General features: G+C 36.6%; 1 protein-coding gene across 16 annotated transcripts in view; it reads left to right on the top strand.

Annotated features, from left to right (window-relative positions):
- LOC127662779 (neurexin-3a-like) overlaps positions 1-25,026 on the top strand; it is a 467,216-nt gene that overhangs the window by 297,163 nt on the left and 145,027 nt on the right. For 3 of the 16 annotated variants that reach the window (XM_052154111.1, XM_052154108.1, XM_052154110.1), the window contains exon 1: positions 9,322-10,157. The exons of the other annotated variants lie outside the window; for them this stretch is intronic. In XM_052154111.1, coding sequence (XP_052010071.1) covers positions 9,878-10,157 — 280 coding nt within the window. In that variant the 5' untranslated portion in view covers positions 9,322-9,877. Of the gene's footprint in view, positions 1-9,321; positions 10,158-25,026 lie in introns of those variants that run through there. 16 annotated transcript variants of the gene reach the window in all.

Genomic DNA, 25,026 nt, shown 5'->3' with positions numbered 1-25,026 from the left:
GCCTGAGAGAACGAGGGAGAAATGTGACAGGGCAGAGGGTGGTGCTGGGTTGTGATTTAACACTCCTACCAGCCCCGTATCAGGCTAATTAAGCCTCTGAGAGGGATAAAGGCCGACTGCGGATGGTGGCGCGATCTAATAGATTGTTTACGGACAGCTGTCTGTCATGTGTGTGTTTGTGTCTTTTGTTTAAGTTTTTAATTACAATATTATTTATATTGTCAAGCCGGTTCTCACCTCCTCCACTTATATCCCTTTACAGTACTTAACCAATTTTATTTTGGTATCTTTCTGGTAGCCCATCATCTTACAGTGTCATTTGTGTAATTTAAAATAATTAAACTCTTATTTGTCTTTTATAGCCTGTTGGCTTTAAGTCTGGTCCACTTTGTAGCTTATTCAGGCCAAGAACCTGCCACTTCTTGACATTTAGGGGAGAGTTTATCTGAGTTTTGATATTGCAATAATAGACTGACGCAAATAATATAATCATTATAAATGTTATTATAAATATTATATTAGTACAGATTATTTCACAGACATTATATAAGAAAGTGCCACCTGAGGAACATGCCATCTTATAGTTTTTTTTAAAAGCATGATAAAAAATGCAAGCTGGTCTCAAAGAATCACATAAATATACCTACATTTTTGCTAAATAATTTTTACTTAACTTTTGTACGTATGGCAGCAGATTCCTGGTAATATGAACAACAGAGGTGCTACAACAACGACTTTTTACTTTTCCACAAATCACAGGTAAAACAGCAGATTATCAGTTCATAAACACCTACATTTTACCATGTTCATCACACAGCGCTATCTTATGATATCTAAACAATTGTATCATATTGCATGACTTAAAGTGATACATTTTAATGTTTAATGAAATTTATAAGCTTGTTCCAGCATTATCAAATTACACGGTAGCTCAACTGATAGAGCGATGCACTTGCAATGCACAGGATCGAGGCTCGAGTCCCGAAGAGCACTCAAGTCGACACTTGAGCCGAAAATGTCATTGAAACACCACAAAGTAATGTGTTTGGCTTTTCGCTTTTTACAAGACTATTGGTCAAGTATAGTGTAACAGATAAAGGTCGGGTAAGGAGGAGGCAGGAACAGGCTGAACAGTAAGCATAAGTTTTAATGTAAAACTCAACTTAAAACAACATAAAACATAAGACAAACAGACACACACAATGTGCTACATGCATCTCTCTCTCAAACCGGCATCACCACAGTCACCAATCATTTTCATGAGATCAGGCTGGAGAAAAATCTAAGCGATCCATGAGCATGCCACTATATTTTATAGTGTATAGAAATGTATAAGTATTTTTATATTGGGAAAATGTATTTGATTTATCAGCTTCAAGTGAAAGATGTTCATTTGGCGAATATGCTGAAACATACATAAACAACATGAAAACATAGAGGGTGGCTTCATCACAGCAGTGCCTCCTATTAGAAACAACAGTTGCTCATAACAGAGAAATGTCTACAGACTCTGAATACACCAGGCATCTGTCACCTTCTCCAAAAACCACACGAATGTTATCCGTTATTGTGATATTTAAAAAAAATTAAAAAAAAAAAAATCTTTAAACATCTAATTAAACTCAGATTAATAATGATCATTTAGTTTGTCAATTATAAACTGTGCAGATGCCAAATGAAGCTCACAAACAGAATGCTAATGAGGAAACCTGCAGTCAGGGTCCTCTTTGCTTATTTAGAGCTTATAATTGTGTCAGACCCTTTGATTTCTCCTTCTTTTGACAGACTATTTGGGTATCATTACAACTGTGAGCCAAATGGAGACTTTTAACAGCATTTTAGAGGTTATTTAGCTTTTTTTCTGATGTGCTGGCACTGTACGGGTAAGCTCATTACCATCTGGTTATCTTTTCGTTATGCACTTCATAGTGGGAAACAGCACACTACCATACTGTTACTATTTCGGTAGTATATAAAATTCACAGTGTGAATAGTAGGTACATTTTATGCATACTTGTATGCAGTATATAGAATGAAATGCCCAGTAAACAGAGAGTAGTGACAGGCAGTATCTCATTTCCTGACTTGATGCATCATTTATTAGTCATACTTGACCAAACCCACAGAGCTGTAATGTGATTTCCCATTTGATCTCACAAAATCACCATAAAATATGGAATTCTTAGCTGCTCCACCATACCACAAATTTAAAAAGTGCTTCTGTAAATCTTTTAGATAATCCTTAAAGTATTTCCAAAGTTTGTTTTCTGGGACATTTCAGGGAGGAAATTAATGAAATAAATAAAAAAGAGCAACAAATGCATGAAGGTGCATGAAGGTGAACTTTCTTTTCATTACAGAGATGTTCTAAAAAATATGACATTTGACAGTATGTTTTATCAGTAATATTTGAGTAAATCTAATAGATCGCCAGACATATAATATTGTTTGTGCTAATGGTTTAAACATATTTTACATTTACATTTATGCATTTGGCAGACGCTTTTATCCAAAGCGACTTACAGTGCGCTTATTACAGGGACAATCCCCCCAGAGCAACCTGGAGTTAAGTGCCTTGCTCAAGGGCCCAACAGTGGCATCTTGGTGGTGCTGGGGCTTGAACCCCCGACCTTTAAAGTTTTTTAAAAAAATTTTAAAGAAAAGGCAAGTGAAGCAGTTACCAAATAACAAATGCAAGCCATTAAATAATTGTTTACATGTTTAATTATTAGCATAATAATGTGCAAATAGAATTGATTGTGTAATGTCAAAGATTAAAGAATGTTCCTACACAAAATGGCTTAAAAAAATATATTTTTACATAACATAAATAAACACCCCTTACACAGCTGAATGTTTGCAAGAAATATTACTTACAATAAAATCACACTTTTTTTATAGTAAGCAAGAAATCCAATGTTTATTGAAACAACAATGTTTCAGCCATGCAAAATGTAATTATTATAGGCAATTATTTTATTTGGATTTTTATTCGATTTTTTTCCCCTCGTTTTTGTTCATGCACATTATGGAGTAAAAAAAATGTACAGTGTGGCTTAGAAACAAACAGTATAGAAGAAAACTTGCATTCATGCAGTTGCAACTAGTTGGACACATGGGAACATGTGTATTTCAACCTTGTAATAGTTCTGCCTTTGGAGTGTATGTGTTTCTAACTGTATAGGCCAATAAGTGTGGTAAGTGTGCAAGTTGTGGTTTATAGCACATTAGGGTAGCCAGTCAGACCAGTGCTGTGCATGACAGCAACTGCGCTTCTGTCACAAGTGTGTCTGGGTGAGATCCGAGTGTACCATAATTAGCAGACAAGCCTGCTGTGTGCTGGATGCTGCCGGGCTCCGTCCTCGCTGTGGCTTGTTTGACAAAACTTGGAGCTGTCAGCTTCCTCTCACTATCGAATGCCCCTGTTCATATTCAAAGAGGAGATCAGATTGGTGGTACTGTACAATGTCTCATGCCATCCAAAATCTCCCAAGATCACCATAAAGATTTCAAAAGCATGACATAGCACTTTGCTAAAAAGCAAAAAACAAAAAAGTTTTTTCCTCACCTCAGAAGAGACGCGAACCAGGTGTCCACTAAATTTTTTTTTCAAAAAGTAGAAGGCTGCATGATGCTTCTGGTAACCAGTTTGAACCTCGATCAAGTGTTCATTTTGAGAACTTGTGTTCGTGATATCTATTCTTTGGATGTTTCTCATCAGATTTTTTGTTGGTTTATGCATTGATTTAGAGATGCATAACATTTTAAATCATATAAATGAAACTGTGTTTGTGATCTTGGAAGCCGGCTAAAAGTGTAATAACACTCCCCATAATAAAATTTTCCACTAACTGGGATCATAATTTCTTTCACACCAGGACACTAAACACTTATTAGAATCAAACAGATCTGCACCATAACAAACGTTCTTCTTAACCTTCATCACACTATAGACATGGAAGGTCATCAAATGCCATATACCCATAATATATATATATATATATATATATATATATATATATATATATATATATATATATATATATATAACAGTAAAAAGCAACAATTTGATTGCACCACCATACAGTATTAAAGCTGAAATTTGTAGTTTATGTCCAGAAGAGCCACCAAACAGAATTGCAAAAATATATATTTTTACATTTAAATTATTTTAAATTAAATTATTTGGACAAACAGATGTCCAGTGACAAACTTGAGCAAATGTTCCTACTATATGTCAGACTAATTTACCATAAAACTAATTCCTGTCTTCAGATTTAGAAAGAAATTGATCAGGCATGAAAATAAAATTCTATAAACTTTAACAACTAATATGTTTAAGTATCATTAGTATAATTTCATCTACTTAAGGGTTACTAATCCAAATATATTTAAATAAAATAGCTGATATAAATAAACATTTAAAAATATACTAAATGTATTTAGCCCCATGTCACATCAGACAGAGTTTGCTGAAGCCTCAGTATCCTGTTGGCCCCCGCAAGACGATTTTGATGATTGTGTCAGATTCCAGTGATGCAATATCATGCAACAACGCTTTATTTACCTAAACATCTTCCTCACATAATCAAAAATATCAGTTTATTTTGTGATGACCAACCACAGCTATTTCCAGAGTGGGTTTTAGGTTTCCGATCCTCGTTTTCAGTTTTCCAGGGCTGTCTGCCTTTTCAGGATGAGGTACTCACTGAGGGAAGGACACGACTCTCGGTCATACTGAATTCACTGTGCGTTCGATGAGGAAGGTACCCTGAGGCAAGAGAAAAACACCAAAGACCAGCCAGCTGAAGCAGGAGCATGCATAGGAATACCAAGCAGTTATTACAGTCATCACAAAGTTTACTTTATTTAGTTCCTAACAAAGTGCTCTTGTTGAGCTGCCATGAGGCCCACTGAGAAGTGTTCTTTAAACCCTGGGATAGGTGAGAAAGGGAGAGAGAATAAGAGGGCCAGTATGTTGCTGGTGTGTGTGTGTGGGCAGTTTGGGTGGTTTACGAGGACTTTTTTACGTGACAAGCTGGTAATTACAAGGGTATTAAGCTATATATGTGGTTTATGATGTGGCCCCTGCTCATGATTCAAATCGCTTAAAAAAATAGATATTTTATTGAAAATGTAAAAATGCAGAAAGTTTTTTGTGAGGGTTGGGTTTGGATCTATAGTTTGTACAGTATAAAAATAATTATGTCTATGAAGAGTCCTCATAAGGATAGCCGCACCAACATGTCTGTGTGTGTGTGTGTGTGTGTGTGTGTGTGTGTTATATGTGTGTGTGTGTGCTTACAGACAGGATGAGCAAATAAGGAACCTGAGGCAGAGTAATGAGGGGGGTAAGCATGGTTGTTGAGCAGGGGGGTTGTCCTTTTCTGAATATCGCGGCATTGTTTTTGCAGCCTTCTTCAGCCAGTCATGGCCAGTTTGGCATAATGTGGTGGCCCATTTCAGCTTACCTGTTCTGCCCCGTTTCCTGCGAAAAGTCTCGGTTCACCCTATGGCCAGTCCGCCCCTGCTGTAAACTGTAAACTTCATTTTAGCAGATCCTCCAATAATTATATTATCGCAGCTGTGCATACCATGGTCCTCTATAACAGGAAGCTCCAGGCATTTTAGCAGATGCCACCGAGAGCTAAACACACTCATCTGTGCCTGATTTTGACTGCTGATCCCAAAGCTGTCCACCAAGATGCTGTATGACCTCAAGGTGAATCTCGAGTAGGACTGCTAACACTTAACAAGAATCTTACTTAAGAGTCTCTCTCTTAGATGGCATATTACTTGTATCAAAAATGCCATTGCTAAATAGAATGGTGATAATTTTGGGGGTATTTACTCTCTGTTACTTACTGTGTTTTTACTTATCGGACTGCTCTCTGATTGTATATGCACATTCCATTTACACTTGGCCACATGAATGCGTCTCAGCTATACGTGTATGTGTGTATATATATATATATACACATACATACATATACAGTATATGCTGTGTTGTTCTCTTGTGTTGATTGAAATCTTTAATTGGCTTGAATTCTGAAAAAAAATGGTTAATCATAAAAAAGGAATATATTTGTTATGTCTCTTACAACACTGAGCAACATTCCTTTGTTTAGTCAGAAAGAGTTGTTTTGTATTATAGACATTGCTTAGATATCCACCAACAGCATCAAACATGTTCTGAATTATTAAACTGAAGACAGATGATGATTGTACTGGCTAAGATTTGTTGAACATGAATTTCTTGTGCAAAATGGCCGATGTTTTCCTCTCTTATCAGAAGCACGGAGGACACTCACCCGAGAAATGCCTTAGGCAAGGCAGAATCAGCTCAGAGGACTGAGTTTGGAGTTTAATGAAACGAAAAAGACAGAGCAGATGAAGAAAAATAGCCCTTTGATAAATGAGTACCTTTCCAACATTGAGGGATTTTCCCCCTCGTCTATCTATGCCCCCACCTGTGGAATGAATATAAACTGATAAACTGATTATAGTTGGAGAGGATTTCAAATAAACAGTTCTTCAATTACAATGGCCCACATGTTAAGAGAGTCTTTCACCTCAGTAATATCAATGGAGAGCTGATCTGAATGAACGGAAATTGCTCTCATGAAAACTGGATAAGATATAGCGCACGGTTGTTGCATAGCATTTCACCTAGCGTGGTCCTGAAAATAGAGCTGGAAGTGTGTAATTTCTAAGCCAGTCTCATAGAATCAACATTACTATAACACATTTTTACCGTTATGTGCTGCATTCTACGTTTTGCTGCCGTTTTCTAGGTTTAATTAAACACATTGGGTTCTACAACAACTGCTTTTTATTCACTTTCACACAAATCATGACTACAGTTTTTGATTATGACTTTTTAAACACTTATTTTTTCACACTATTACTCACACACTGCTATGTTATGCTATCGAAACACTTATACTATAACATCTCATTTAAAAAACAACATATTTTTCACTTGTTTTACAAAGCACATTTACATAGTGTACACACTTATTCCAATATAATCACCCTTCATGGTAGCTCACCTCATAGAGAGTTGGACTTGAAAGTCCACAGTTCATGCCAAGCCAAACACAGAAACACATAAATGACACAAAATTATCATAGAGGCAACACGAAATTAAGTGGTTGCTTCTGAAATTTGCTTTTCATGTCACATTTGCTTTGTCCACACAATAAGTTAGGTTTAGGTGTTGGTTAAGGAAAAGGATGTCTGTTTTGTTAACCTCGCATTTGCATTAAGGACAGTATTGGTTAGATTTAGGCAAAAGTTTTAGGTTAAGGAGGTACATTTTACTCATTAAAACTAATCTAAAACGAAATCTAATATTCACCTTAAAACAAAATTGTGCTGTATTTGGCTGGTCAGGATGCTTAAAAAGAAAGAAACAATTTTTATAGCATCACAGTTTTGACAGTTTTAGGGTGAAATCAACCTACAGATGGCTAGTTGTCGCTGCACATTAAGCTGCGATATCAAAAGGTAAGTGTGATCCTGAACATTTATGGAAAGCAAACTGCAAAAACAACTAATTCAGAAATTGAAACGGTATTGACATCACAACAACTATGGTGAAATTAAAATATGATCGCCCATGTTTAAAAAATAAACACTTTTAAAACAGAATTACAAACTTTGCAATTATTATAAGTGGACTTAGGGGGGGGGGCAATGTGCCTAGTTCTCTTTTTTTTTCCATATTTCGAGGACAGAAATGAAAATTAGACTTAACAGTAATGTTCTTTATCCATCTGTGAAATCTTTTTTCATGCAATATTCTTTAATGTGATGCTCATGAACAGATTTATCTCATATTGGTTGTGTTGCCAATTAATGTCTATTTTAAAGCAGGAAGTTGCACGTTTTCATCATTCAATTATCACATTTTCTTGTTTTCCTTTCCTCTTACGTAAGGTGGAGTTCACCAAGTGAATTAGAAGTCTGGAGCTCTTTTATAGGATTCAGGGTCTGAGGCAATCAGACTTGCTCTTTTTTTATTGAAAACAAAGCCTAGCCAGGGAGGATAAGAGGATTTTTCAAAATAATGTAATTTGTGAATCACAAAATGTGATTTTGCTGTAGAACAGAGCAGTAACCGGCCACCTTTTCGGTGGCTTTTGTTCCAGAACTATTCCTTCTCACATTCTGTATAGGGATTTTTTTTTTTTTACCAGTTCCGAGATGAACAACATTCTAAATTTTGCTTTTAAATAAACAAGCATAATAATATCAAGGGAAAAAGACTGCATAATTAAATAATTTTTTGAGGGAATTTACTATTCGTTCTGTAAAGCATTGGAAATTACAAACTAGTTTAAGTCATTCAGAATGCTTCATGGGGAGTGGGCGGCCACTGTTGAGGTTTTTGCCGGCATTTCTATTTGCATGGTAACGCTTCTCTAAATGGTGGATTTCTCTTCAAGATTATTGATCGTATAGTTTTTTTTACTGGGTTTTCGCCAATTCAATTAAGCATGAATTTTATACAATTGAAATAACACTGACTTGTATCTTCTTGCGATCAATAACAGCTAGATGGTGAGCAACTATTTGTAGCCACATTTGTAATATCTATATACTGATGTACTTGTCTGCCACAATAATGTAATGTTTAAAATGTTTATTTGGGGGCTTTTCTCAGCAAGTATTGACAGAATATTAATATTAAAGAATTATTAATATATTGCAATTAATGAATAAATGGCATTTAGTTGATTAATCAATCAGCATATCACCTAGTTTATAAATTTTCTCTAAAATCAATTTCTCTGTGGAGGAAATGAATGGGATTTTTAATTCTGGAACCCTTTTGTTGCACTCTTTTGCATATATGGTGTGTTTAGGAAAATTTTAAACTGATAGTTTGAGTGGACACAGGCTGAGTTAAGGTAGTCTTTTTGCTTGGTTGGTTTATTTTGACTCTTTCTCTATCAACTGTCAGTCATTGTTTCTTTCTTTCCTCTTATCTCTCAATTTCCTCTCCTGTCAAATATATCTACAAGTTCATCTCTATCTGAGAGAGGATCTCTCTGTCTTCTATGAGGATCAGTATTGGCATCCCCATTTTTTTCATACTTCTATGCCCCGAAACACACATCCTTCTCTCATCCCATTCTGTTTGCTTTGTTTCACCTGTGCCATTCCCTATCTCAGTCTCTCATGCTCTCTCTCTCTCCCTCCTCCCGCCAGTTTAGTCACTCTCTCACTCTCTCTCTCTCACTGTCTCTCAGTTCTCTCTTCCACTCCCTCACTCACACTCTCATTGCTTCGCCGAGCTGCTGAAAGTGCATCAAGCCTCTTTCCAAATACAGACAGGCTGAGTAATACTAATCTCAGGAGGAAGAGTATCAGAAGAGAGAGTGTGTGTGTATGAGTGTGTGTGAGTGAGCGAGAAGAGCGAGCTGTGTTTCAACCCAAGTGTTTGTATTGCAACACCTTTGGAGCCCAGGAGCGGACAGTGCCTGGAAAAAAGGAATTTGATTCATGCTAAAGTTTGTCCTTTTGAAGAAGGCGAAAAAAAGTCTTTTCTTCAGCTGGTGCCTTTGTATGGGATGGACAGTGAATGAGTGGAAGAAGGTCAGGCTATGACCCCCTTTTCCTCTGGGTAATTGTTGCCTCTTCAAGGCTTGTGAGTGGCTGGCGCACAGAGCGGAGTCCATCGTAGACGATCTGTCCTCTAACTCAGCAGCTGCAAAGGGGCTCTCCAAAGTGAATGAACTGTCACGGTGCCAGATGCAGGTGTTAGAAGAGGAGGTTGTGACTCCTAGCATGGAGTATTCTCCATCATGAGAGAACTCTCCTTTCTCGGTTCTTCGTGCCTAGTGTCTAAGAGCGAGTCGGGTGTGCGTCATGCATCCCATCAAAGCGGCATTGTTGTTTTGTGGCGGTCTGGGTGGGCAATCACTCTCCCTTCTCGGTTGGACCCCCTGGATGTGGTCTCTGACCATGGGATGTATTGCCGGTTTGGTGTGGAGCTCCTCGCCTGGGTCGGATAGTTCAGAAGCAGCCGCTGGACCCCCTGGGGTGGCTACATTGTACACCCACCCTGATAATCCCTTCCACAACACCCGACACCACGCTGCACCCATCTCCATATACCGTTCCCCAGCGTACCTCAGAAGTGGCCATGGTGAGTTGAACATGCCAGATTTGTAGTTCTCTGGAGTTGTACTCCAAAAGAGAGAGTGAAATAAAAGACTAATCTGTTTGCTGTCCATCTTCTGTTTGTTCAAAGGTTTGGCTTTTCCACATCAATGTCATATAATAGTTAATTGTGATGGGGGAATAATAGTGGGGATTTCGTTTATTGAGGGAAGCTTGTATAAGATGCTCTCAATAGCATTTATCTGCCTTTGTATCTGTGCTTTTAGTTTAATTAAAGCAGAGGAGATAGTACATCAGTGGGACTATAATAAGTCTAGCTTTAGATTGGGTTTTTGGAACTAGGAGGGATCTGATAAACGTTGAGCTATTTTGTGGTTACGGAGAGCGGAGTCCTGTCTCCTAATGCACACAGGCAATTACCCTATTAAATGCTAAACCGAGCCGCAGAATCTGTGCTAGGTTGGCTGTGATTGCTCATTTGCAGTGTTTTAAGTATCATCAAAGCAGAGAGTTTAGGGTACAGTACTAATTAAGGGATGGCTTAAGAGAATTGTAAGTAGAAAATGTACAACAAAACTTTTACAGAGTACACGTAGCCGCTTATCTTTGCCAACTTTATTTTTTTCCTGTAATCTAATTGTTTGAAAGAGGCTAATATTGTTTGCTTGGTGTTATTCAGATGCTGATATTTGGAGAGCGCAATTGGGAAATGCTACTCAAAAATTCCAAAGGACATTGGAGCAACACAAAGATTAATTTCCAGTTTACTTTTGTGCTCGCTTAATACACGGCAACTGGGAATAGTAGTCTTAACTCAGCCTTGAAGCGGTTTGCTCATTAAGAAAAAAAAAAAAACGTGATTGCAGTAATGCATTTATTTTGACTCAAGCAGAGCGGCTTTTCTCACCTCAGCGGCTTTGTACTTACAAATCACATTTATTCTGCTAGTGCGATGCATTTTTCTTTGCCCTCAGACTTTATTTTTAGAGATGGATTTCTCTTGTAAGCTGTGTGTGGGCATGTACAAGGAGTTGATCAGCCACATTTAAATCACTCTGTCTAATTAAATCAATAGACACAAGTTTGCAGACTGCAGTCAGGGTTAGTTACATGAAGGACAACATGAAATAATGTATTGATTTTGTGATCTTGTTTGTAATTGTTTGTTATGATGTTTTCTCTGGCTAATGTGGTTGGTTAGAATAGACACATTTATTATGTGGAATATGTGTCAATCCTAATTTTCTTATTTCATCACAGCTGTTTAGATTTCAGTTTGTGGCTTTAAAGCTTCTAGCACAAATTCATAGTAAACAAAACAAAGAATATTTGCTTACAAATGGCATATATTTATTCAGTCTTAAAGTGAGACACACTACATCATTTATTCTACTTATCTTAAGAAGTAATAATAATAATAATAATACATTAATAAATGGTGGTGGAAATGCTAACTTTCAGTACTTTATGTATTTATTTATTTTATACATGTATCTTTTTATTTATTAATTAATTCTTTCATTTAAAGGTTTATTTATGCAATATTTATATTGCTAAAAATCATTCTTGAGATCATTATTCTGGTTACTTCTTGAATTCATGTCTGTTTGAAAATCCTGGTGGAGCAAAGCACAAGAACCCTTTCCCTCCACTCTCAATGAAGGTTCCATGGGGCACTATACCGCATTAGATAAAGATGAAAAGCTTATGCTCTCTCTTATATCCTCTGTTTACACATGTAAGCAGAATCCCTGAATTAAGTCTCTACATCTTTAGTTTTTAATTATTTATTTATATTTCATTTAAATATTCATCACACAGATATTTCAGAATGTTGTCTGCTAAATTCATTCAGAATTGCACAAATTACAGCAGGGTATCATGCACCTATATTTTTGAGAGAGGAACCAGACTCACTTCTTGCACCCTATGTGAGAAAAGAAAATGGTTAATAATTAATTATTTTAGGATAAATGTATTTTAAAAGTTGTATTTAAAACACAGGTGGCACATGCAGGGGCCTAGATTCCGGGGTATCAAGTAAGTACCCCCATGATCAATGGAAACATATAAATGATTCTGAATTGCCACTGGGCACATGCCTCATTTTGAACATGCTTGAGGCTTCTGACTTGTGGTGGTTTGCTTAGATTTCTGATTGCTTGGATATATAGCATCCAGACGAGTGGTTCAAGTTTAAGACTCTCCAGCTGTCTGACTGCATCTGGACAGTTAGATACTATATAGTGGAGCTGTGTGCTTTAATGACAGTATCCAGGTGAAGACTCTTGAAGAAAGCAGTGCTAAGCCAGTACACTCTCACTCCAAATCCTCACAACGATGAGTTGAGAGGATGACAGGCAGAACAGTGGATTTTCCCCCACTTGTTTACCGTGGTAGTGTGTGCTTGTGTGACAGTGCGGCTGTTTATGTGCACATATGTATGACGTTAATATGCATTTGTTCACATTAGAGTAGTACAGTAAAGCAATAAAAAAACTAATCTTTTTGGAAGCCAATTCTATTGCTAGGATTTATTTGCTATTTATCAATCTAGTTATCTACTTGGGACACATGTTACACACTTCACTTTTAAATTAGGTTTGTGTGAATGTGCACTTGCATGTATGTATGTGGTATGTGTGTAATTGTGTGCGTGCGTGTGTGCAAGCGTATGAATAAACTTATTGCAGGAAGATGCAAACAACACCTTCATTGTGACAAATTATATGCTACCATAAAAGCTGTTCAGCTCAGCGTTCGCAATACTTTGAAAGACATTGTTAGCCATTGAAGTTTAATTAATTAACATTCAGTGCTCTTACTCAGACAAATTTAACTTCACCACTCTTATCATGCTTGACAGAAACCCTGAATCATAATTACAATAATTGTGTGTCATTATAGTCCTAATAAAAAAGAGGAAGTTTTACACACCTTATGTCAATATGCAACAATTATCATTCAGTTATTGCTCTTTAATTGTAAATGAGGACATTTTAAATACATTCTTTACCTCAAATGATCTTCTTTCATCACTCTTTAAAGACCAAGTCTTGCATAATTCCCTCACTATACATTTTGATTAACTGTCCAGCACTTCTCTTGAATGGCAGGAGAAATTGAACACATCACAATGGAACTAATCGACTTTTGGGAGGAAATAGTAAGTTTTTCTTTTCAAGTTTTAACCATTACATTTATGTCATTGTTCTTCCATTTATTGCCTTTCAACACATATGGGCTGGATGTGGAAACTAATGGGACACCATTTGTTGTCTAATGGGACACCCTGCAGTGCAAGGCAGTGTTATGAGCACATGATATTATATATACAATTTACAAAAGGCACCAAAGCCATATCTTAACCCTCTGGGGTCTGAGGGTGTTTTGGGCCCTGGAGAAGTTTTGACATGCCTTGACATTTTTTGACATGCAGTGACAACATTTTTAAGTCATTGAAATAAGGCCATATAACACATACTAAACATTTGTCCACAAGCCTTTTGAGAACTGGATCTTGTAGGCCAGAGTTTTTGCTACAACATGATGTGAAAACCATCCTTATCACTTATTCATACAAAACAATATAGTAATTTAACTTTTGTAAGACACTTTTAGTGTTAGAAAGGTCATATGCGAGGAGGCATGAACTATCATAAATATTGAGGTAATTCACACCTGAGGACACAAATGACCTCACCCCTCCCCTGGCCCAATCAATGAGGAATGTGACAGAAAGAGAATGGATGTGAGGAGACTTAATGATCAAAATCAAGTTTTAAGTTAAAATAAGTAATCTGGCTATACATTTTCTTTACATAAAGACTTTACTTAATTTTAGACCTACACTACCATATAAAAGTGTTAGAAGAAGTCTCTTCTGCTCACCAAGACTGTGCCATTCCCTATCTCTGTCTCTCATGCTCTCTCTTCCTCCTCCCTCCAGTTTAGTCACTCTCTTTATTAGATCCAAAATACAGTAAAAACATTGTGTGAACTCATTTTACAATTTAAAAGAACAGTTTTCTATTTGAATATATTGTAAAATGCAATTTGTGATCAAAGCTGAATTTTCAGCATCATTACTGCAGTCTTCATTGTCACATGATACTTCAGATTAGTACTACATTATAATATCCTGATGTTCTAATATGGGCATATTTAAAGTGCATTTTACTCATTTTACTCATTTAACCTGAACACACATTTGCAAGCACAAGCTTTTTTGATGATAATGAGGCAGCATAAACACTAGTTAAAATATATTATAAACATTCAAATTATTTTATATCATATTACATATAATATTTATATTATACAACATACAATTTAAATATCTGCTTTAGCCGAAACAGCATTTACATGTAACTAAAACTTGCTTATTAGTAGTCATATTTCAAATGTCAATACTCTGAATCCTGGCTGGCAAGTCTGGAAACAGTCCCACTAGTAAAATATGTACATGTTTACATAAAATAGCATGTCAACTAATGAAAACTAAATGACTTACTCATCTGAAATTGTATCCTCATCTGGATCAAGTCTCTCTTCAAAATACAAACGTTCATCGTTACAAACGAGCAGTAAAGTGAATGAATTATTTACATCAATCCTCACTGTCTGGGGCATGTACCATTTGCCTTGATCGTCACAGCACATTAGCGTATGAATGGCGCGCTCTGCTGGTGGGTGGGATCACATTATCTATAATCAGATGAACCGGTAAAAACTGTACATCCCTTTGTTTCATACAGATTACATTGCAGGAGAATATTTGTTTTAAATTTGAATTGTTTTATTTAAAAGTAGAAATCTTAAGCTTTCTTTAGATATATGTTTCATGTTTGTGTGATAAGTATTCACAGAGTTTCAGTTCATTTTTGTGACGTGTTTCAGAAATATGTTCGCGCACACAGTGACTGCTGAAAGCTCACCCTTTTTATTTTCTTTATTTTACAAAAGCACAAGGTTTTGTTGTTATTGTGAGTGTACACAAATAAAAGTAGACCCTTTTTAGTCTCTAATGATGTCTTACACTTATCTGTAAAATATCCCCAAAATGATGGAGAATTTTAAGTTGTTTCCGTTGTAATGACGAAAATATCCAGCAGCATGCGCCGGCGCATCCGTCGACCCCAGAGAGTTAAAGGCAGAGGTGGGTAGAGTAGCCAAAAAATGTACTCAAGTAAAAGTACAATTACTTCAAAAACATAATTACTCAAGTAGAAGTAAATGTACTAACATAAATACTTACTTGAGTAAGAGTATCCAATTAAAAGTGTACTCAAGTAGTGAGTAACTTGTTACTTTCACAAATGACATAATAGACGTTAACTCCCATTACATAATACACATTGAACATGTACTACAGAATTATTATTATTAATGGGAATTCTGTCATCATTCACCATATATGTCAGTCCCTAACATTCTGTCCAAAATATTTTGTGTTCAACAAAATCCTCTGGAACAACATGAGGGTGGATAAATTATGACAGATTATTAAACTTTAAAGATATAGTTCACCCAAAAATGAAAATTCTCTCATCATTTACTCACCCTCACGCCATCCCAGATTTTCTTTCTTCTGCAGAACACAAATGAAGATTTTAGAAGAATACTTTAACTCTGTATTCCAAAATTGGGATGCTCCAAAAAGCACATAAAGGCAGTATAAAAGTAATCCATAAGACTCCTGTGGTTTAATCCATGTCTTCAGAAGTGATATGATAGGTGTGGTGAGAAACAGATCAATATTTGTCATTTTTTACTAGACAGCAGGGGGTGATATGCAGAAAAGAATGTGAATCACTAAAAACACAAGAAGAATGTGAAAATGATCTGTTTCTCTGTATCTCATCCACATCTATCTCATCACTTCTGAAGATACTGATTTAACCACTAGAGTCTTATGGATTATTTTTATGCTGGATTGTGTTTGTTTGTTTAGCTTTAAAATGTTTCCACCCATTCACTTGCATTGTATGGACCTACAGAGCTGAGAAATTCTTCTAAAAAGAATAAAAGTATTCAGCAGAAGAAATAAATTCATACACATCTGGGGTGGCAAGAGGGTGAGTAAATAGTGAGAATTGTAATTTTTGGGTGAACTATCCCTTTCAGGGCTCTTGTCAGATCTGGATGAATTTGTCAATAAGAAGAGAGGCAAATAAAAAAAAGGATAATTAGACTTGTCATGAATGACTGCTTTTGTTTCAATACAATTACGTACTTAAAATATGGTCATTTGGCACCATCTACAGGTACAAATGCGTAACTTGAAGAAATGGTCAATGAACGAATATGAACAAATATTTTTGGTGATTGCAATCAAAAGAATAGTCTCACTAAAATGAATCAAAATAACCACCACTAATGAACATTATACTGTATGTGTTAACATGATTTTAGATAAGGTTAGTCAATTATTTTTTACTTTTGAAATAGTGTGTATTTTACCAATTACACTCTGGCCCTGTTCACGTCCATTGTATGTGCCTAAATAACTGTGATTTTTGCTTTTTTTTATATAAATAAACAAGGGAAAAGTGCTAATTATTTTTGTGATAATCAACATTATCACAATTGTTGTTGATTGCTCTTACCTTGTTTTAAATCCAAAACATTCCTTTAGAGTGGCATATCTATGGTGGCAGCATAAATGTTTCAGAAGTGTAAAGTTATAGGAGCAGCATTTGCCGGGTCAAAGATTTTAGAATGGAGCTTCATTTTAGAATCATTGCAGTAGAATCTCTTTGCTCTTATTTCTTTCACAGTCGAATGTTTATTGATTGGTTAAAACTTAAATCTACTATAGCTATCCCACTTTAGACTTGCTGTAGCCCACCAGATTTACACTTAATAAATGACAGAAATCTTGAAAGATGAACAGGGAGAACAGTGTTTCCCCTAGAGTTGCTGTTGTGCACGCATCCACAAACCCACTACATCGGATCCATATCATCGCGTATTGGTAGAGGAATAGCTTAAAATAGGGTGTCAAATTCAATTTCAGCCTGGGCCACATCTAGTTTTATTTGTGCCCTCAAAGGGCCCATTGAAAATGTGTCACCATGCAGCACCAGCTTTGGTAGCACCTATGCAATTACCAATAATAGTACATGTTATATGCATTGAAATGTATATTTGACAGTACAGCATTGATTTTGAGGTTGGGATGCAGATAAACATTATGATTGAAAGTTGAAATTGTCTCCTGTTTTCTTTGTCAGTGCCATTTAGAATTTCAAGGCTGTTTGTTTTAAACTAGTTTCATCACCGAAACATAAGAGTTTGGCAACAGACAATACAGTGCAGCATTCAACCGTGTTTCACGATCCCTACCACGCATCTCGTTCACCGGCAAATTTCAAATAGTCTGTATTACAACACCTACTTGTGCTGCTCTATCCATGATTGAGCCGTGTTAATAATGTATCTGTGTTGCGCTGTTTCGTCCTGCTTTTGAAGTGAGCAAAATGTGCTCCAAAACATACAGATGACGAAGGCTCATTAATATTCACAAGGAAACCACTAACTGATTGTTCAGTGACATGTTGCTATACCTTCAATCCTACGTTTCAGAAATGAGCTCACGGGCCACTTAAACTGAAGCGAGTTTTACACGTGTGTCATGCGGTGATGTCACCGTGAGTGTGTGTGCATGTGTGTGTGTGTGTGGTGGTGTTTCTTTCGAAGTATACAAAGCACACAGCTGACTTGGGCTGGTAAGCATTATGTTGTGTTAAGTATATTAAATGAACCATGTAAAATCCTAACAGAAGCGCTCATAATTCAGCAGCGGCAGGGTGCTGCTGCAAAATGCATATAGGGGAAACACTGCAGAAGTAGGGCCTACAGTGGAGCAAAGAAAAGGAAAAATAAATAGAAAAGTGTTGAAGAGAAGCCTAAATTTCCCCAAATAACTTAACTGTCTTCATTTGTGATACATTTCATCCCAGAAACAAACATTCATGTTTGGTGTCACTAACGTGTGGGAAGGCTCATGGCTCACGGGTTGCCCCAAAGATTGGCTGTACGCCACTGCATGTCAACATTTTATTGGTTCCCTAGCCACTTCCTATCTTGTGATGGTATGTGAGGACTCTTGCTGTTGGGTTAATTGGGTTAAGGTGGAACATAGCTGGGGCTGTGTTGGTGGAGTGTGGTGCTAGGTTTGGCTGTCTATACCGAGGCAGCTCCTCTATGTATGAAGACCCAGGGACTGGTTCTGCTGGGGCATTGCACAACACTCAGAATGTGTCTCTTTGCTAACTGAAATGTGGATCAAAGGAAAGTTTAGACCTGTATCCTCAGGATAGGGTTTAATGGAAACAGCAAGCGTGGGGAGGAAAGTATGATAACAGGATTTCACAAGGCCTGTGTTGAGGAGAATTATTTGAGTGTATGTGTGTGTGTGTGTGTGTGAAAGAGAGAATTGGAAGGCAGAAAAGGGAGAGTGATTGGGAATGGGGTTATGAGACCTGCCGTGATATGCACAAGAGAATTTCTCATTGTATCTGCCAAATTTGTTTTGCATGCATTGGAACAGCCATACATTTTTTATGGATTGGCTTAGATAGTTGATGTGCCAAATGATTCCAATTTGGACTAATTTTGTTAAAGTTATCTAAGGTGTTATAAATGTCATATCAAATATGACACACTTTGGTTGGATTTGTTTTTGTGTGTAATGTGTGTAATTTTTAATGTTGAAAATATATCTCCTTTTCCATTTCCCCCATCTCCCATAATATATAGGGACAAGACAACTTTCAGTAAACCATTTGTAGATTGCTTCCTCTGCAAAGTGTTAAAACTGTGTCTGTTTGACGCTCTGAAAACATTGCTTTTTGTTGTTGCATTGAGACATTTACATTTATGTATTTGGCAGATGCTTTTATCCAATGTGACTTACAGTGCACTTATTACAGGGACAATACCCCCGGAGTAATCTGGAGTTAAGTGACTTGCTCAAGGACACAATGGTGGTGGCCATGGGGATCGAACCAGCAACCTTCTGATTAACAGTTATGTGCTTTAACCCACTACGCCACCACCACTCCTTGGTTGGCTTACAATGATAAATGGTAGACATTTTGAGAAACCTGTTTGAAATTGGTCACTATTGTTGCAATTCTGTTTGGTGACACTGTGCTCTGCATATAGAATTGTTTTGCTCTGAGATGTCAGCACAAAAGCTAAATACTATACTTCGGAAGTCAAATTATACCAGAAACATGATGGCATAGAGTGTCTCTGCTTAAAAATTCTGGATTTTTAGAGGTTTCTGATAAGTCAGTCTCAAGCTCTTATTTCCCACCTGTACTGTGGTGTCAGTGGTTCAGTGGCTTGGTTCATTCAACACAGATTGGATGAATTCAATCTGACATAGGCCTACTGTGGTAACCCAGAACATCAGTGAACGCTTGGATGAAATGCTGCATTTGTCCTTGCTTCCACGTTATGTGAAGAGACAATCATGCAGTTAATCTGCTTAGAAGGAACATGTCTTTGCAATGCCCAGTGGATCTCAATGCCCGGTGGATCTAATTGCATACAATGGATTGTGGAACTGTATAGTTAGATTAAGTGAGGTTTATCCATTCAAAATCCATTCAGAATCGAGCTGTGATAATGAAGGTTTTGTATTGTATGGGGTTTTTGGTAGTTGACAATTAGGTCTATAATACCTGAAGAAAGCTATCTGTAAGCATTCCCTTCATTTAAATTGGCACCAGCTAAGAAAATCTTTTTTGAGCCAATCTTTTTTGCCATAAATGCCATGTGACATGTGACTACTCACTCTGGAGCCATGGGAAAAGTTTGTCATAATGCTGATTGGCTGATGGCACCACAAAAAGCACAATCTAAAGACCTTCATTAGCGAATTTCTTAGGTTAAGATGTGGAAGACAGACAGGGACATTAACTATAAAGTTATGAAATATTTGCAATTTTATTTATTGGGAAAATGTTACTCTCTCAGAATACACAGCTACCTTTAAATGGCTGTCAATTGAGAAAGATGCATTTTTGCAGTCAGATGGTGGAGTAACATTTACAGGGGATAACTAAGCATTGCTAACTAGTCAAACCTTGTCCCCTTTGGCCTTTGGTGCAACCCTACTAGTATATCTCATATTTTTTCACATCTTGGTGTCTGGCCAAAGAGAATCATGTCCTGTAGGACCCTTACATAAATTCATGAGAGAATAGGCAGGGGTGTTAGGTATTAACTGTGTTTACAGCAATGAGAAGAATTTTCAATCACAGCAATGAAGAATGCTCTTAGTGGGAGATAACGTTGAACACAATGGATTTAACTCTGTGTCCACACAAAACCCCTCATTCTGCAACCACAGCCAGGGAATTAGCCCAAGCAGATTAATCCTATTATGAAAGAACAAATTCCAGGAGATCTGGAATAAATAGAAGTGAAATAAATAATTACATTAAATGTATTGGATTTATGGAAAATTAAAATGCAAATGCTGCAGGTAGAGTACAAATGGAAAGATTAAAAAATGGCTGCTACCCAAGATGCTGAACTAGATAATATTATTGTATAGAATAATACTGTATATTACCCTGGGTGGAAAATCCAACATTACTGGTTCAAGATTATATCAGTTTTATGGCTTGTTTTTAAAATCTGAAGTGTGTAATTTTATTCCCTAAAGCATCTTAATATGCATAGACAACATGGAAATCATTTGTAGGTTGATTTCTCTGAAAATTTTAAAAATTGTTCTAGCCTATTTGTTTAAACATCCCATCCAGCCAGTAGTAGCAACTATGTGTTTTTGGTCATGTAAATGCCTTAGACGGTTTTCCTTTATCGAGGTAAGGTCATAAACGGTTTAGGCTTAAGCCGATCGATTCAGGCGGCTCTCTGCTCATTACCCCAATTTCGCATTGCATATAAACTTCTTTAACAGCACTTTTACCAGCTTCTACAATGTGTGCAAATGTGGCGCATAGGCCTTTTTAAGTTTTGACTTCAAAAGCAGAGAACAGTCTGATGATTTTAAGCCTCATGGAAATACGGTTGTGTTGCACATTCTGGGGGTAATTATCAACATATTGGGGTGTATGTAAACAATCGTATTGGCTCCACCAATGGTGAGAGTTTAGGGCGGGACTATCTGTTCATCTAATCACAGCAAAGGGAAAATTTGCAGTTCCGTTTGGTGACACTCATCTTTAAATTCTACATTACAAATTAGCACAGTTTGGAGAACTCCTTGGTGGACACAATCCAGAAAAGTTAAATAATTGTTTAAACCCATTCTTCCTGTATTTGGTCTTAAGGTTGCCAGAAGCCTTTTTAAAACACTGTTAAATATGAGAAGTACCCCAAAGCCTGTATCTGTAAGCTGGGTCCCTTGGAGGCCTTGCTCGTCAAACAAAGTTTTTTTATTTTTATTTAATCATTTATATATTTATTTACTTTTGGTCCTTATTACAGCAGTACAAGCCACTGGGAAAACAGGAATGCACCTGGAGAGGCACAGACAGTGCTGGCAAGAGAGAGCAAGATCAGCCTGATTATAATTGTGGCTGTACAATCAACATTAAAAAGCTCTCGGCTGCTATCGTGCACTCTGCTGTTACACATGCATGCATCTAATCCAGGGCTATAAAACATCAAATTAGTCCTCGTGCAGCAAAACAAACAGACTCGAGGAAATTTGCAAGAATCTTGCATTCATGCAAACAATCACACGTTGCTTTACAAGGTCACAACAAGTCACCATAAACCTATAACAACTATAACAAATAAGTAAAATGTATTAATTTTCTGTTTATTTAATTGGAAGATGTTTTGTCTATTTATAGTCTTTGGTTTTTCTCTAACATATCTTAATGTGTTAATTCAATATATTTGGTGTAATAATGCATACAACAAATAGACAAATGGTTCTTATTCTCACTTTCCAACCTTACTTGAACCAGAGGCTTGTTTGATTTCAACTACTGATGCTTTAATTCTCAAATAATACACATTTTGAGTATGCTTTGAGATCTTAACGGGTTCAATTTAAATAGCTTCCAAGTCAGAAATTCTGTGCCTACAAAAACCAACATTCTCCATCCCTAGATTTCTTTGTATCTTTTTTAGCATCCTCTTTTCTTTCTTAGCCTCTTCTTTTCTCTGTCACAGTCACGGGCAACAACCACACATGCTCCACTTATGTAGGTTATTGCTGGCTTTGTAACAGAATTCCAATAAATCTATGGCTGTTCTATTTTCAGACCTGCTAATGTTCACGGCAGCCGGCATATTGTTGGCTTACTCACCCTCCATACTCCTGTTATGTTGGATGTCTCACTTTCACAGTTTCTTTGTTTAATTTGTCAGAAATAATAGAAACAGATACACAAAGAATAGATCCTGGATTTTTGTTAAAGATAAAAGGTCAATCACCATGTAAAGTGGAACTAATGAAATGGCTTGAAATGCATGCATTATTAAGTAAAAAGAATTTGTATGGAAAACTACAAGCACTTATCTATCAAGGCTCACCTTGACAGCACACATAATGACTAGCAGCACATCATAGCCATCGTAGAGAGACCCATGATTACAATCTAAGAAACTGTGGGGCTTCATAATCACATGTCCATCAAGTTGGCTCTGCTGCACACAGACAGCGCCAGGCTAGACAGTACATTAGGAGTGTGATTCGGCTTTGAAAATTAATGGGCATGGTCCCGACCATTGCACCATTATTGGCCTCCCTTTTCTTTGTCTTCTCTGTCGATAAATGACAGCTACAGAACTACAAGAGTGCACGTACACTTTGTAGCTATCAGAATAAATAAATAAATAAATACAGTCTTAATTCAAGTTTCTGCTTCTGAAATGATTGGATGTGCAGTTTTTAGCGTATACAGATTAAATAGCTAGATAATGAGACCTTTGTTTGGTTCAAGCTCCATTTCGGGAAGTGCGGTCTTGCCCTGTGTATTTCATCACTCAGGCTTGAGTTGCAGACACTGATGGGTCCGAGATCAGAGGATGCGGCAATGCATTAAAATGGATCGTCATGCTGGCTGATGAATGCCTGTGTGCACAGGGCAAATTAATTACCAGCCAATAGAACAGCTCCACCACATAATGTAGTACTTCCTATCTGCTCTGGGGAGCTGGTACGAGCTAAGACACCTAATCATTGCAGCTCATCTCTAACATGCACGTTCTCAGACCAAAGGTCTGCTCACTACAGCTTTTTATTTCATACTGACTCACCCGCAGCATAATTCTTCCCCAAATGTAAGACTAATCACAGCGGAATTGGATTTCATACTAGTTTTCAAGAGACTACAGTGTTTAGTTTGCCTTCATTTTATCTGAAAGTCAGTCAGACTTTTTTTATTTAATTTAATTACATTTTTTTTACTAGGACTTGGTATCGACAAAGATTTGCTGATTTGATTCTGATTCACAGCTCTCAATTTGATTTTGATGCATTCTGATTCAATTCTGATTCATTTGGCTTTATTTCTTATATATGTCCAGTTTGTTTTATATGAAAGAATGATCTCTTAGCTAATGCTGTAAATTCTCAACCTTCAAGTCAACCTTCTAACTTGGTACACTATGAAAACATACATTTTATAAATTAACAACAGGGTCCAAACAATGTAGTTTCTTTGCTATTTATTTAACAGATATAAAAGTAAGACATTAATGTAAGGTTACAATTGTTAACAATAATTAACTACATTAGTTAACATGAACTAACAATTAACAGTCATTTTTCATTATGTATTATTTTTGGTTAATGTTCATTTTAACATATACATTTTATTATATTATTTTTAGCTGTACTAGGAGTGGTGGCGGTGTAGTGGGCTAAAGCACATAACTGTTAATTAGAAGGTCGCTGGTTCGATCCCCACAGCCACCACCGTTGTGTCCTAGTACAGACGGAGATTGTCCCTGTAATAAGTGCACTATAAGTCGCTTTGGATAAAAGTGTCTGCCAAATGCATAAATGTAAACTAACAATGACCAATAGTATTTTCATAATTTACATTAACCAAGATTAATGTTAATTTATTATTTAATTTATTATTTAAAAAAATGCATTGTTCATTATTAGTTCATGATTCTTAATGCATTTACTAATGTTGACAAATATAATATTATTGTGAAGTGTTACCGATATAATAATCAACACAACCAAAACTGAAGTACATTTTAAAGTAAAAGTAAAAAAATATATATTTTGGGATTTTTTGAATCGTGATTATTCAAATGAACATTGCGATTAATCTGAAAATCAATATTTTTACCCATCCCTAGTAATCAGATTTATTTTTTGGTAGTAAGTGAAAATATCTTACATTTTCATTTTTCTCCATAAAACCTGAATAACTTTGTCAAATAAGTAAAAGTTGTTTTTGTTCCTGTTTAATTTAATTTATTCACAAACAAATACAAGTCAAATGCATTTCTAGTTATACCGCAATGATGTAACAGGTTACTTCTAAAAGTATAGTACAGTAGGTCATTATTTATAAAGCAAATAGAAAAAGGAGAAATTCCACATTAAGCTGAGTCTCTGAAGGCAGTGGTCTCCTCAGTTGCTCTGTGGATGAGAAGAGAGCTGGCAGTCCCAGCATGCTTCAGCCCACTCTGCTGTCTGCTGCATCACTTCCTTCATTTAGCCAGGAGCCATTCTCCTCCCAAACATGGACTGCTATTGCTCACAGCCCAGAAAATACTTTTTTTCTCTTCCAGGTTTTTTTCACAAGACAACAAATGGAGTCAGTGTCATCCTTTTTGTGCTGGAAACATGGAAGGGGTATAATATCAAAACACACTCTCTTTCTATCGCTCTCTCAAGTGAACAAGGGAATTGAGCCCTGTTGTTCACACTT

The sequence above is a fragment of the Xyrauchen texanus genome, chromosome 22 (genome assembly GCF_025860055.1).
Source record: "Xyrauchen texanus isolate HMW12.3.18 chromosome 22, RBS_HiC_50CHRs, whole genome shotgun sequence".
NCBI lineage: Eukaryota > Metazoa > Chordata > Actinopteri > Cypriniformes > Catostomidae > Xyrauchen > Xyrauchen texanus.
Note: the sequence above shows the minus strand (reverse complement) of the source record. Positions and strands in the feature narration are given on the sequence as shown.